The 16,416-nt window shown below is 36.7% G+C and overlaps 1 protein-coding gene across 1 annotated transcript in view; it reads right to left on the reverse strand.

Moving 5' to 3' along the window:
- LOC150098909 (uncharacterized) overlaps positions 1-16,416 on the reverse strand; it is a 141,894-nt gene that overhangs the window by 45,820 nt on the left and 79,658 nt on the right. Inside the window, exon 2 of the mRNA XM_090405774.1 lies at positions 13,831-14,040. Coding sequence (XP_090261900.1) covers positions 13,831-14,034 — 204 coding nt within the window. The 5' untranslated portion in view covers positions 14,035-14,040. The remainder of the gene's footprint in view (positions 1-13,830; positions 14,041-16,416) is intronic.

Consider the following 16,416-nt stretch of genomic DNA (forward strand, 5'->3'; position numbering starts at 1 on the left):
GAAGTTAAAGAGGCAGTGAAGGAAAAGAAGAAAGCATATCAAAAGTTCCTGGCAAATAAGTCAGCTTTTACTCTTACAGAATACAGAGACAAATGTAAGAAAGCTAAACAGTGTGTAAAACTAGCTAAACAAAAGTCATGGGAGGACTTTGGCAAGAATATAGAAAATAAATATCAAGAAGGTGGCAAAATATTCTGGAGGTTGTTGAAGAAGCTTAGGAATGGAGGAAAGAGTGCTGTAAAAGGAATTAGAGATGATAAAGGTGAAATGAAAACAGGAGAAAAAGATATCCTTGAAGTATGGAGTAATTACTTTGAAAAACTGCTAAATGAAACAAGCAGTGATGACAGCACAGTGATAAAAAACACTGACCAGGCATGCAGTCAGGAATACATATCCATACTTGAAGTAGAAAAAGCCATCAAAGGCTTGAAATGTGGAAAGGCAGCAGGAGTAGATGATATTCGACCAGAAATGCTGAAGTATGGTGGTATAAGAGTCTTACAGTGGCTGCACTGCATAGTTCAGAAAGCCTGGACAGAGGGACGAATTCCTGATGATTGGAGTAGAGCTCTCATAGTACCCATATATAAAAAGGGAAATAAAACTGAATGTGAGAATTACAGAGGTATTTCCCTACTGAGTGTTCCTGGCAAGATCTATGCAAGTATACTTGAGAAACGGTTGAGAAGAATTGTGGAAGAAAAGCTTGGTGAAGAACAAGCTGGATTCAGGCCAAATAGAGGCTGTCAGGATCAGATCTTCACTTTACGACAAATAGTCGAGAAAGCATGGGAATATAACAAAGATCTGTATTTAAGTTTTGTTGATTTGGAAAAGGCATATGACAAGGTGCCAAGAGAGAAGCTATTCAATACGCTGCAGTTATATGGTGTCAATGGGGCATTATATCAAGCAATACTTAGTCTGTATTTGAGTTGTGAGTCAGCAGTTAGAATTGAAGGAAGTACAGGAAGATGGTTTAATGTTAAATCTGGTGTGAGACAAGGATGTACATTATCCCCTCTGTTATTCATTATCTATATGGATCACATTATGAAGGAATGTGGTATTAAACCTGATATCAAAATTGGAGATGTTAATGTCAGCTCTTTGCTTTATGCGGATGATGTTATACTTCTAAATAAATCCGCTACAAGTCTGCAAGATTCTCTGACTAAATTGAATAGCTGTTGTAATAGATATGGTATGAAGGTTAGCAATAAAAAGACAAAGACAATGAAAATAGGCAGAATCATTGAAAATGTCAACTGTGTTGTGAATGGAGAACCTGTGGAACAAGTAAAACATTTTAGCTACTTGGGCACAATTTTTACTGAAGATGGTAAACTAAATATAGAAATAGACAACAGAATCAGCAAAGCTGGTATCGTGGGAAGTCAATTGAATAAATTCATATGGAATAAGAAAGAAATTAGTCGGAACACTAAATTAGCTGTATACAAAACTGTGTTCAAACCAATTTTAACTTATGGATCTGAGAGCTGGGTCAGAAGTAAAACACTTGACCAAAGACTAGAGACCGCAGATATGAGAGTCCTGAGAAAGATTAGAGGCGTGAACAGATGGCATCAATGGCAATATCATATTAAAAATGAGGATATTAGGAAAGAACTTGACATTGTCAGCATCCAGGAATGCGTTAGCAGAGCTAATCTCAGATGGTATGGTCACTTAAATAGAATGGGAGAGGAAAGATTAGCAAAACAAGTGTTCTCTGCCAGGTTGGCAGGAAAACGACCCAGAGGAAGACCAAGATATAGGTGGATTGATACGGTACAAAGTGCCTTAGACGATAGAAATATAAGATCTGATAATGTTGGAGTCTTGACAAGTAACAGACTGATTTGGAGGAAAATTGTAGATAGGAAGTTAGTAATGATGTAATTTTTTCATGTAGTACTGTCATATCCTGTACACCCCTTGAGGGTACATGGCAGGAATTTGATGATGATGATGATGATGATGATGTAAGAAATGTTAGCTTCCTGTCAAAGATAAGTCCCAAGAACTCGGGACTTTCCAAATATGCACTGAATATCCTTCACACTCTATCCTCTACAGCAGGCGTGGCCAACACCATTCTATACGAGGGCCAATATATGATGTGTGGTAGCATCATGGGCTGCACACTTTTAGACAGAACTTAAATAAAAACAAACTCTGCATTTCTTCAAGGCGATAGTTATATGTATTGAAACTGATCACTGTAAACAGATCAGAGCAAGTGACTTTCAATGATGCATTACTCTAGCGCATAGAAATCTACCACTACCACTACTACAACTCGCACAGAGAAGCAGTAGATTTTATAAATTGAGTAATCTTTTGAAAGCAATTTTGATTCCGTGTTCAGAATATAGAGTGTTTCCCTCATCAGAAATAATGAATATAACTAGTATATTAATCAGAAAATCTGCGGTCGAAATTAATAGTTAAATTTGTAATACATATAATTTAATATAGTTTTTATCCTGTCGCGGGCCGCACAAAATCACGTTACGGGCCGCATGCGGCCTGTGGGCCTGCTGTTGGCCACCTATGCTCTACAGAATGGGGGTGTGGATCAATATTCATGCTATGCATTTACTGTGCACTTGTACGTTCAAAGCCTGATTATGGATCCAAGGTGTACAGTTCTGCAAGAGAGAGCATGCTCCAATACTTGGATCCTATCCATCATCAAGATATACAAATAGCTATGGGTGCTTTTTGCACATTGTCCATTCAAAGTCTTTATGTTGAAGCAAATGAACCTTCTTTACTACTTAAACAAAAACATTTGTCTCTTAAGCCCTAAAAATAGAGTCTTTCCAGAGCATCGTATGTGGACTAGCACCTTTTCTCTGCATTGGGAAGCTAAATATTACATGTCAAACTGCCACATGTTCCTCTGGTATGCATAACAAAGAGATTATGGAAGCTATTGGCATGAATATTGACAACATTACCTGCACCAAACATAAACAGCATTCATCCATTGCAGGTTTGCACTCCATCCTCTAACCTCTCACTTTGTCAATTACAGAAGTCTCATAATCCATCACCTATCTATCTGCAATTGTTTAATACACAGAGCATCCCACTCTGATTTATTGCCCATTTATACTAATGGTTCAAGATCTGAGACCTCTGTTGGTTGTGTTGTGGTATTTCCTAACATTCCTATATCCCACTTAATTGCAGTAAGTTTAAATCATGAGCTATCATATACGAGAGAGAGAGAGAAACCAAGGGGTCTGTCAGTGATGTCCCCCTCTCAGCAACTCTTTTTAATATTTACCTAAATGAAATAATAATAAAATGGCATAAAAATTTCCATCAACGTATTAAACTTTCTCCTACTGTGAACTTAAACACTCTCCTTTTTGCCAACGACCAAATAATAATTACAAATTCTGAAGATAACTTACAGAAAGCTAAGCTGTATACCTGAGAGGAGACCTCCACATAGCATTTAAAGGAATGTGGCGAACCGACCAGGGCTTCTGACCTAATGTCCAATCCTCACCTTCTCGTGGTGCACCCTGTTGTGTATCAACCTGGATACTGAACGAATGAGGATGGGCTGGCAATTTGGGATTTAGCCGACCAAATTGTATTCCTATTGGTTAAACCAAAATACAAAATGATGGTACAACATGACAAAATTTCATGCCGGCTGGGGTGTCTCCCGGTTAAACAAGATCCCCCGTTGTTTTCGCCAGGGAACCAGGGCGAACAGGGAAAAGTCAGCTACTGGAACAAATCTGAAAACACACCCCAACTCAACATCACCAGAGTTAAAGATCGGTACTATCAACGTAAGAAGCCTGAATGGCAAAGAAATGGAGCTAGCTGAGGAATTAGATAAGTACCAGATCGACATAATAGGGGTGACTGAAACAAAAAAGACAAAAGCTGGTGAGAACTTTCTGAGCAATAAATACAAAATGTTATATTCAGGCAATGACAATCAAGGAAAAGAAGGAGTAGCCATAGTATTCAACACAAAATACGAGGCTCATCTTCTTGAATGGCACGCAGTGTCAAGTAGAGTGATTTGGGCAAATATGAGAATGGGGAACTGGACAATGAGACTTATTTGTGCCTATGGTCCCATAGAAGGTTCTACTAAGGTAGAAGTGGAGGAATTTTTTGAGGCTCTAGAGAAAGCTACAGGCACAATGAAAAAGGAAAAGTTGGTCCTTGTTGGGGATCTAAATACCAGAGTAGGAAGTGATTGTCAGACATACAAAAATGTTTTGGGAAAATTTGGAGAAAAGAGCAAAGCTAATAATAATGGCAAATAATGTTGGATTTCTGCTCAGGACGTGGACTGGTTATTACTAACACCATGTTCCAACATAAAAATGTGCACAAATTCACATGGAGAGAAGAGGCAAGGAATAAGAAAAAGCTCATTGACTATGTTATTGTTGATAGTGATGTTTTCTCCTTGGTGCAGGATACCAGAGTATACAGAGGATTTGAAATTGGAAGTGATCACTATTTAGTCTTGAGCAGGATAAAATTGAATTTCATATTGAAAATAATGACATGTAAGAAAGTTTTAAAGCGAATAAAAGTTGAGCAGCTCTCAGATGTGAACTGTAGACTAAAATACACAAAGATTATTGAAGGAAAAATGAAAGAGTTTGAGAACAGGAACCAAACCTTGGAGATTCAGTGGCAAGCCTTGAAGAAAAACCCTGATTGATTCAGCCAGAGAAGCATGTGGTGAAGTTGTCTGCAAGGATAGAAAAATTAAAACTCCATGGTGGACACAGAAAGTTAAAAAGACAGTGAAGGTAAAGAAGTAAGCATATCAAAAGTTCCTGACAAATAAGTCAGCTTGTGCTCTTGAGGAATACAGAGATAAATGTAAGAAATCTAAACAAAAGTCATGGAAGGACTTTGATAAGAACATAGAAAATAAATATCAAGAAGGTAGCAAAATATTCTGGAGGTTGTTGAAGAAGCTTAGGAATGGAGGAAAGAGTGCTGTAAAAGGAGTTAGAGATGGTAAAGGTGACATGAAAACGGAAGAAAAAGATATCCTTGAAGTATGGAGTAATTACTTTGAAAATTTGCTAAATGAAAGAAGCAGTGATGACAGCACAGTGATAAAATAACACTGACCAGGCATGCAGTCAGGAATACATATCCATACTTGAAGTAGAAAAAGCCATCAAAGGCTTGAAATGTGGAAAGGCAGCAGGAGTACATGATATTCGACCAGAAATGCTGAAGTATGGTGGTATAAAAGTCTTACAGTGGCTGCACTGCATAGTTCAGAAATCCTGGAGAGAGGGACGAATTCCCAATGATTGGAGTAGAGCTCTCATAGTACCCATATATAAAAAGGGAAATAAAACTGAATGTGAGAATTACAGAGGTATATCCCTATTGAGTGTTCCTGGTAAGATATATGCAAGCATACTTGAGAAACGGTTGAGAAGAATTGTGGAAGAAAAGCTTGGTGAAGAACATGTTGGATTCAGGTCAAATAGTGGAGAAATCATGGGAATATAACAAAGATCTGTATTTAAGTTTTGTCGATTTGGAAAAGGTATATGACAAGGTGCCAAGAGAGAAGCTATTCAATACTCTACAGTTATATGGTGGTAATGGGGCATTATATCAAGCAATACTTAGTCTTTATTTGAGTTGTAAGTCAGCAGTTAGAATTGAAGGAAGTACAGGAAGATGGCTTAATGTTAAATCTGGTGTGAGACAAGGATGTACATTATCCCCTCTATTATTCATTATCTATATGGATCACATTATGAAGGAAAGTAGTATTAAACATGATATCAAAATTGGAGATGTTAATGTCAGCTCTTTGCTTTATGCGGAAGTTGTTATACTTCTAAAATCTGCTACAAGTCTGCAAGATTCTCTGACTAAATTGAATAACTGTTGTAATAGATATGGTATGATGGTCAGCAAGAAAAAGACAAAGACAATGAAAATAGGCAGAATCATTGAAAATGTCAACTGTGTTGTGAATGGAGAACCTGTGGAATAAGTAAAACATTTCAGCTACTTAGGTACGTATTTTAGTGAAGATGGTAAATTAAATATGGAAATAGACAACAGAATCAACAAAGCTGGTATGGTAGGAAGTCAATTGAATAAATTCATATGGAATAAGAGAGAAATTAGTCAGAACACTAAATTAGCAGTATACAAGACAGTGTTCAAACCAGTTTTAACTTATGGATCTGAGAGCTGGGTCAGAAGTAAAACACTTGACCAAAGACTAGAGACGGCAGATATGAGAGTCCTGGGAAAGATTAGAGGTGTGAATAGATGGCATCAATGGCAATATCATATTAAAAACGAGAATATTAGAAAAGAACTTGACATTGTCAGCATCCAGGAATGCGTTAGCAGAGCTAATCTCAGGTGGTTAAACAGAATGGGCGAGAAAAGATTAGCAAAACGTGTTCTCTGCCAAGTTGGCAGGAAAACGACCCAGAGGAAGACCAAGATATAGGTGGATTGATACGGTATAAAGCACCTTAGACGATAGAAATATAAGATCTGGTAATGTTGGAGTCTTGAGAAGTAACAGACTGATTTGGAGGAAAATTGATAGGAAGTTAGTAATGATGTAAATTTTTCATGTAGTACTATCATATCCTGTACATCCCTTGAGGGTACATGGCAAGAATTTGATGATGATAATATCAACAGAAAAATCAAAAACTATGGCCTTTAAAGGACAAGATCCAGCAAGAACTAAGATAGTAATAGATAACAAGAACTTAGAACAGATGAATTCATTTAACTACCTAGGATGCATGATCATATATGAAAATGAAAAAAGATATAAATGTAAAAATTGCAAAATATTTAAAAATAACAGGTGTAATTAACTCTATATTTAAACCAAACCTGGTTCAAAAACAACCAGACTAAAAGTATACAATACATTAGCCCTACCAGTCTTATTGTATGGAAGTGAAATCTGGACAATAAAACAAAAAGACAAACAAAGATTAATAACAGCAGAAATGAAGTTTATGAGAAAAACTGCAAAGTATACTCTGTTTGATCACAAAAGAAACGAAGAAATTATAAAAGAATTAAACCAAGAATCAGTAATAGAAAAAATTAAAAAATATAAACATAAATGGATGGAGCATGTTCAAAGAATGAAAATAGAAAGATTACCAAAACAAGCCTTAAAGTACAAGTCAGTAGGGGAAAAAAAACCAGGATGTCCTCTTAAACGATGACTTCTAAGGCTGGAACAGACCACGCTAGGCCTAAATCCTTGATATGCATGATGATGATACAGAAGAGTTACATGCCATTCAGCTTGTACTTGTGCAAATAAAAGAAAAAATGCTACCAAAAGTGTGTTTATACACTCACTGAGTTCTTTACAAGCCACCTCATTTCCTGTGTATAATCGACATCCAGTATGCTTTGTGAAGTTTTACAACTGTTGTATGAATCAAGACCCTTAAAGGAAACGAGATTGCATATATACTAGACCAGCTCATACTTTTTCCACATACTGTTTGAAAGTGCCATATACAGACTTCAGACAGCTTAAAAGATCAAAGCTATTTAACCAATGACAGTCTTCATGGCAGGCAGCACTTACAAATTGCAAGCCTGAAATTCAGCACTGACAGTGTAATCAATATAGAAACAGAAGAGAAGTTATTCTTGCTATGTGAAGCACATTATCTCAGCCATATCATCAAGAAAAGGATTCCTCAAGGCTCTCTCTCTTAAGTGTTACCCTCTTTGCTATTCAAGTGAACTCAATCACTGAACAGCTTCACAATTTACCATCACTCCTGCAATATAAGGGTAACTGAAAGTCAACTTGAACAGGCAATTAATCACATTTCTTCATGGGCTCTTAGTAATGGGTTAAGGTTTCAGCAGAAAAGAACTGTGTACACTGCTATGATTAGGTCACAGTCATCTTACACAGTCTTATTTAATGAGGACTCATGGGGGAAACCACCACAATGTGTGAAAAATGCAACACAATGCCTCACCATCTGCCATATTCTGGTGGAATGCCAGCACTTCACTCGGACAAATTGCATAATGTTTTTAAACTTTTTACAAAGAATTAATTTAATTTATTTAAGTAGATTTCATTATGAATTATATTTTTGTGTAGATACTAAATTGCCTTATGTATATATATTTTTAATTTGCTTTTTGTATGGTACATAATATTCACTAATTTATTGCTTTATTACTAATTATTACTTTCTGTACTGCTGTAACTTTTGTGGTCCTTGCTAATAAACCATCAATCAATTAATCACCTCCAGGGAAAGAGTGTGTGTGGAGCAGTCATTAGTGATATGATGCACAGTATGCACAGCACCATACACATATGTAAAGGGTGAATGTGAAATTCCTCACAGATGTAATTAGTGGGCACAGTGACTTGTCTACTCCTAAATCTGTTTAGCTGGTCCCAGAGATGTCAAGGCAGATTAAAACCTGGAGGTTTGACAGTTGTGTCTGTGATTAAGTTCTTATTTGTAGTTTGTAGTTCATTCCAGAATCTTCTCCACCAGTCATGAGGGCCATTATCTCATGTTTCCATGAGCTAGATAGGAAGTGTGGAGATAAAGCGGCAAGCTGGAGGTGGGTAAATTATCTTGATGTATGGGAAGGCTGATGTTATTTCTGATTTTATTTATTTATTTGATGGTAACTTCTTCTCTTCTGAAGTTTGCAGAAATAATGTGGAAAAGGATAGGCAACTGCAGGAGAGGGACCTTAGGGATAAGAAATGGTTTCATTGTTATGTTGAGTTGCATGTCCAAGAGAGTTGTGTGGTAACTTTGGCTCCAAACTGGTGAGCAATACTCTGCCAGTGGACTATCAAAGCATTACACCTTGAGTTGTTCAAAGGAAGTAAGAATGCATATGTGTTACTGCACAGATTTGGTCATTACCTAGTTTTCAAAAGGATAATGTTGAGTATGAAGAAAGACTTAGGAAATGAAATTTGCATAGTCTATCTAGGTGATGGGATATGATTGAGACATATGAATTGGTAAGGGATTATTACCAGTAGTGACTTTTTTTTTCACTTGGTTGCAACTTAACTTGCCAAGAAAATTAAATTCTTGTTTAATCTGTGCATGAAATATCTTCATGATTAGTCATGAAGATACATCACACAAACTATGCTTACACTTTGATAAAGAACCAACTGAAAATATAATTTCTTGTAAAGTTTATTTTGGACTACCAAATTAATGTGGATGAGATTTTTCACAGAATGGGGAAGACAGAGGAGAACAAGAGACCATCCCTGGAAACTGTATAAGGAGAGAGTGAACAAGAGGGAGGGGGAGAGATGAGAAGGTGTTTTTTTTTTTCCTATGGAGAGTGGTACGTAATTAGAATACACTGACAGAGTGTGTGACAAGTGTGGAGACAATGAATGCATTTAAAGCATGGTACAATGAGCTATGCGTGAATACTTGCCAATATAGTAGTCCCCCTTATTTGCAGGGGGGGGGGATACGTTCCAAGATACCCCATGGATACCTGAAACTGCAGCAGATAGTGCTGAACCTTATATATACCAGGTTTTTTCCTATACAGGCTGCCCTTGGTTTATGCCTCAGTTCTGTTCCTGAAAAAACGGGTGCAAACCGAATCGGCATAAAATGAACCTAATTTTAATGGGAGGTATGAAGTTATGTTCCGCACGGTCAAAAAATATGCACATGAAGTATGTGTAACATTATTTCTTTGATGGTAACTTCTTAATATGTATGTATTAAAGCTTTGATAATACATACATATATATTTGTTCAAATAAAATTATTAATAACGAAAACAAAACAAAATCATATACAAAAAATATGAAACTTCGAAAAGACATTACATATTTCTATGTTGAAGTTCCTGGTTTCGGATCACCTGCATTTTTTTAAAAAAAGTATCCAGTGTTAACTGCCTAGATTTTCTTTTTCTTTCTTTCTTTAAGGAGTTCAGTGCGAGGTCGAATAGATGCGATTACACTCCTTTTTACGTTCGCACTCCGTTCCCAATCGTTGTCCATTTTGCAGAGTTCATCAGTCAATGTCTCTATGCTTGCAAGGATATGCTGTAAATCGGCCGTTTTCATATCTCTCAGAGGACCTTCTTCGTTTTCTTTCTCCTCCTTTGGATGTTGACTTAATTGTCCGACTAATTCTTTTAAGTCTTCATTGGAAAGCGGTTTATCATGGCTCTCTAAGACTTCTGTCACATCTTCAGCTGTAATATTGTACAATCCCACCTCTCGCGCAAGCTTGGTAACATCTTCAATAACATTCTCCTCTTGCTCTAATTCCTTGAAGTCATCATAAATGCTGGAAGAAGTTTTTGCCATGCTCCTTTTAAACGCTTTGCTGACATGTCGTTCCAAGCTGCCTCGATGTTGTTAATGCCTTTAAAATATCGAATGACCGCCAATAGTCTTTAATAGTTTTTCCTAAAGTGTCCAAGACTCTTACCATTTCTATAAATGTTATATGGAGGCAACAGGCTTTGAAGATTGATATAATCCCCTGATCCATCGGTTGTAAAAGCAATGTTGTGTTTGGGGGCATGTAAACAACCTTGACATCCCATGGTGTTCTTACTTCAGCAAGATTTTTGAGGATGTCCAGGGGCATTATCCAAGAGGAGCAATGCCTTGGCTGGCAAATCATTTTCTTTACAGAAGCGAAGCATGGTAGGACAAAAATAATTTGTGTACCAATCTATAAAAATGTCTTGTGAAACCCAAGCTTTCCTTCCATTTCCAATAGACTGGCAACATGGCTTTTAGACCCTTGAAGGTGCGTGGTATCTGTGAATGGTACATCAACATTGGTTTAAGCTTCAAAGTTCCGGACACATTTGCACCCAACAAAATCGTAAGTCTATCTTTTGCAGCTTTAAAACCTGGAGCGGAACATTCTTCACAGGAAATGAAGGTGCGTGATGGCAAATTTTTTCCAGTAGAGCCCAGTCTCATCAACATTAAAAATGAGATCAGGAGGATAACATCCTTGTTCTACACAGTCTTGAAATTCTTTAGGAAAAGCAGCCGTTGTCAGAACATCTGCACTTACCGCCTCACCACATAATTTGACACTCTGGCACTTACTCCGAGACTTAAATCTCATGAACCACCCTTTGCTTCGTAAAAAAATGTTTCTTCACCTCCATCTGTCTTTTTAAGATCCTCAAAAATTGTTTTGCTTTCTCAGTTATAACAGCCTGCATCAGAGGAATGTTTTTCTGATTCAAGTCATCACCCATAATGATAATAATTTTTCCATTTTTTCATGAAGTTTACCCCTGCTATAACATACATGTTTTGCATTTAGTGCTGCCGTAGATTATTGCACAGACAGTTTTATTTTATCTACATTTTTCATAATTGTAGTAACAGTCGATGGAGGTAAGTTCATACTTCTACAGACATCAGGACGTGTCTGCCTATCTTCCATTCTTCGAATCACCTCCATCTTCTTTTCAAGTGCGATTGATTTCCACTTTCTTAACAACTTCTGCTAACTTTTCTGCACTTCTTTTATCAGACATGGTATGCAATTGCATACTTTATCAATTTAAATATATATGTACGTAAAAAAAATTAAATAGAACAATTCGGTAGAATCAACATTAAAACTTGGTTTGATACATATACAGTGGAACCTTGGTTGTCGAACTTAATTCGTTCCCGAAGGCTGTTCGGAAACCGAATTGTTCGAAAACTGAAACCATTTTCCCATAAGAATTAATGTAAAATGGATTAATCCATTCCCGAACCCCAGATGATTGTTTATTTAAACCTTTACAACAGTACTTAATGCATTAGATCATATACAAACATAATGAAAATGCATAAAATCTTACATAAAAAGAATAAACACAATAAATAGATCAAATATAGACGAAAATTGATCACCTCTTTATTTTTGAGTATTGTACAGATCGTTGATTTCGCCATACCGAACCTGCATAGCAAATCCGAGACACGAATGTCATTTTCTTGTTTGGATACAATTTCTTTTTTCATCTCTATCGTGGTTCTAACAACTTTTCTTTTCCCTTTGCTGCTATCACCATCCTTCTGCAGTCCCATGGTGACTTAATTAATAATAATTTATGGAAAAAAAAAAAAATCACGAAAACTCACTGCAAATTCGAGCAGGTGCCTGTACTGAATGAAGGCTGCCGCGTAACTGACACTTTCCCGCCTTACATCTCAGCACGGGGAGCATGTAGTTGCCGTTTGCCTGTTCCGGAACCGAAATTCTGGTCAAAAACCGGGGCGTTTTTTTTGTTCTGTCATTTCGGAAACCGAATTGTTCGAGAACAGAGGTGTTCGACAACTGAGGTTCCACTGTACATCGTAGTAGCTCGGTAAACACTCAAACACTAGCGTGCCTGCTAGCATCGTTTCTCAGTCAACCACACTATAGTAAGAAAGCACACGCAGGCAACCAGCATTATTGTGAATCAGCATAAACCGAGGGCTGCCTGTATATACATATCTATGATAAAATTGAATTTATAAATTAGACACAGTAAGAGATTAACAACAATAACTAATAAGAAAACAGAACAATTCTAACAACATACTGCAATAAGTCTGCGTGGCTAGCCTAGTGGCTGTGCACTTCGCAACCATATGACTGGGGAAGGAGTGTCCCAGGTTCGATTCCTGTCAAAGACGTGAGGAATTTAAAGATCTTCCTCAGCCATAGCCAAGTTAGCCGGTCTTGGGCACGGGCAATAGGGTTTTTTCTGACAGTTTATCTGGAGTTTTTCATCCAGTAAGCAGGCAAACCAGCCCCGTGAACATACACGGATCTACAGCCATAAATACTTAAACCCCCCATGAGGGGGCTTAACTTGCCCCAATAGGGATGGGGGAGAAAAAGGGAGGAAACTCCATACGAATAAATAAATAAAAGTTATATCAATGTGAATGGAATCTTAGTAACCTCAGCACACATTTTTTTTAAGCTCTTTGGCATATCCGAATTGCCAGCATCACTGCTCTTGCGCTTTAGGGGCTATTATTAAGTAAAATAAGGGTTACTTGAACATAAGCACTGCAATACTGCAACAGTTGATATGATAACCGAGAACTACTCAGAACGGCACGGAATTCCTGATATTCGAATTCAGCGCCGTTCTAAGTAGTTTTGAATTGCGTGTAGCTTTTTCCACCTTTGCAATGAGTTGCCCTGGTGTTGGACTACCTCTGGTATCAGCCAAATTGTCTATTACTAAAAGAAAGAGCCATACAGCTTCATTTTGGTGATGTAAATTTACACAGGCAAAGTGGCTATTAGATCCAACATTATTTCAAAGTCAAATGTTTTCAGAAACTATGAAAGTTTCCTAAGTTGACCTGAGAGCTTATGATAATACAATCCTCGGCATCCCTGAGTTGCACTACCTACTTGACTTAAGTAGCTAAGGTAACTCAGGGATGCCAAGGATTGTATTCTTGTAAGCTCTCAGGTAAACTTACGAAAGTTTCATAGTTTCTACAAATATTCGGCTTTGAAATAATGCTCGATCTTTAATATCCACTTTGGCAATGTAATTATAAATTATTTATTTCTGGAATTTTCCATTTAATATTTTCAGACTGGGGTTGACCATGGATAACTGAAACCACGGATAAGTGGGGGGGGGGGACTACAGTACTTAAAAGTTTCAATTTTAAATTCTACTTCTTAAAGTACATAGACTCCACCTGTTTTGATCTTTGTTGACCAGTGCAATTACTACATTCTATAAAAAAAATATTAATTGTTAATGCGTACATACCTTTGAGTTCTTACAAGCATTTTCATGTCTTTTGTGTGCACCTGATGTTGTAAATTTTCTTCCACATACCTTACATGTTTTGCTTTGTTTTTCTTTCTTATTTTCTGTCTGCAAACGCTGATGTGTTTTCAAATGTGCCTGTAACTTTACTTTGCTAGTAAATTTCTTGTTACAATTTTTACAGCTCAATTGTTTTGGAGGCATGGTTTTCTGAAAAAAGAAGAAGAGAAAACTTTCTGAAAACTGCAATGTACTATAAGCACATTTTAAAATCATCTTTAATAAAATAAATAACAGAAAATGCATTTATAAGAATGCCTTCTCCAGAAACAAATTACAATGGCACATCACATTACCTTACATTTAAGGGCATTTTCTTTGGTGGAATGCAGAATAACTGAAAAAAAAATTTATCAATTACTGTGAACCCTATTAAATTAGAATGACTTGATTTCATATATCCTGGTGTCAGTGGCATAACTGTGATGGTCTTCTTGCAACAAACTCTTAAGTATTTTGAATATATTAAAGATTGAAACTTAAACTTATATAAAATAAATTGATTAGCTTTAAAATATTCACCTAAGTATCAAGGGAATTTTCAGTACAATAACAACAATGGAACACAAAATAAATTACAATAAAAGAATACATTTTTAAAAGTGCCACTACAGCAGTCAGTAAATTCATACTATGTTCTGCTAGGCCAGACTGTTCGGATACAAGATAGTAGATATAAGATTTATGTTCAAGATGAATGGCTACAGATCTGCCAGACTGTCCAAATAACATAAATCACCCAAGGAGGGATTCTGGTAGACAACAGGAAGTGGAAAAAGCTTGTCTTTAGGTGAGAAGAAGGAAGGTAGACATCAGAATACTGCAATAAGAGGTATCAGACCTTTAACAATATATTCAGAAATTCCTTTAATATATGGGAGTGGAATCTGGGTAATATCTTCAGGAGATCTAGAGACTGTTGGCCTAAAGTTAAAGGCTTTCTTGATAAAGAATTCATTAAAGCCATTTTTCATAAAAGAGATTTCATATAATTCAATCTTTAACTGGGATAATGATGAGAAGTTGCATTCTTTCCTAAAAACTGAAAATTTTAAACTACCATCTGGTTGACAAAGAATTAAAATATCATAAAGGCTAGTTGATTTTTTTCCCCCTCTTCTAAGGTAAATTGAATTCTCAGGTGAATATATGTATGTGTGTGTGTTTAAAAACTAAGTGAAACATATGGACGAAGACTAGTCCTAACTAGGAATGGGGTATTAATGTTCTCCAAATTTTAAGAAGTTTCATGCAGTCATATTTATTCAAATTAGTTTGGTTTTTGAGAGCAGCAGCAGCAGATTCTAAATGGCTTTCTATTCTAAATTTACTGCAATGGAGCATGGTGGTCTTTGCAACTGATTCTATGAGCCATATCCAAAGCATGGTCTGCAAGGCCTGACTGACCATTGTCGTGGCTACAGATGTATTTTTTTATATTCTTCCATGTGGATGGTGATTGATTTTCCTGTCTGCTCATAGTAGGTCAACTTGCAGGAACAAGGAGGAAATCTATATACACCAGGAACTGAGAGGAGGGAATTAGTCTTCAGTTGAATAGATAAGGGTAGCTAGTTTTAAGTGGGGCTTGAAAGTTGTGCAAAGGTAGGTTGTGTTTCTTTAAGATCTTATCAGAGGCCTGAAGTGGTGAATACCATATTTGGTCACCAGAGGTTGTGGTTTCTGTCCTTCCTTCTCCATACAATGTGAGTGATACCATTAATGGTATCACTCACATTGTATGGATACCAACCAGCCTGTATCACCACCATTATCGGTAATAATGGTGGTGATACAGGCTGGCCACCAGACAGCATTGAGGCTGAACCTGTGAGTAACATGACAGGAGATTTTCCAATCAACTAGGGCATAATCCTACTGCCACATATTCTTCCAGGTTGTGTCTGAACAGGGAATCTAAGTAGTTGTATGTGGGAGGTACTATTGAGACCACATTATGGTAAGGAGACTAGTCACTCTCTGTATAATGTCCAAGAGTATTTCCTGTCACTACATGATCCCATTCTATTCTTCCATCTAACCATAAATGAACCTAAACATATGAAACATAAACATAATATAAAAATGAAACAAACACTAACAGTGACACCATGATTAAAATAAATCTCCCTCAGAAACCAACCCCAACAAAAATGACAGATAAGCACAACATGCAAGAATCTCCACAACAAAATCACTTTCATATCCATAGCATACACACATATAAATGACATTTGCCATCACTTCCTAGACAAGACATTCTACTAACAGAAATCCAAAATGCAGCTACAATTCATTACTGTCTCCCTTCAATGTTCAAATTACATACTGTATGTCCACAGATGCAAGACCCTTCAACACTTCTCCGCATGTCAGAAGAAAGAGAATTCATTCCGATAATAGGGTAATCAATCCATCTTGTGGGATGAATTGTTTATTATTACACGTCGGAAAATTAACTTTTCTTTTATAAACATTGAAGTTTTTCAAATGGCAACTATTTTGCTTGTGTAACAGTTTGAAAAT

The sequence above is a fragment of the Typopeltis vanoorti genome, chromosome 15 (assembly GCF_054136105.1).
Source record: "Typopeltis vanoorti isolate ZY-2024b chromosome 15, IOZ_Tvanoo_1.0, whole genome shotgun sequence".
Taxonomy (NCBI): domain Eukaryota; kingdom Metazoa; phylum Arthropoda; class Arachnida; order Uropygi; family Thelyphonidae; genus Typopeltis; species Typopeltis vanoorti.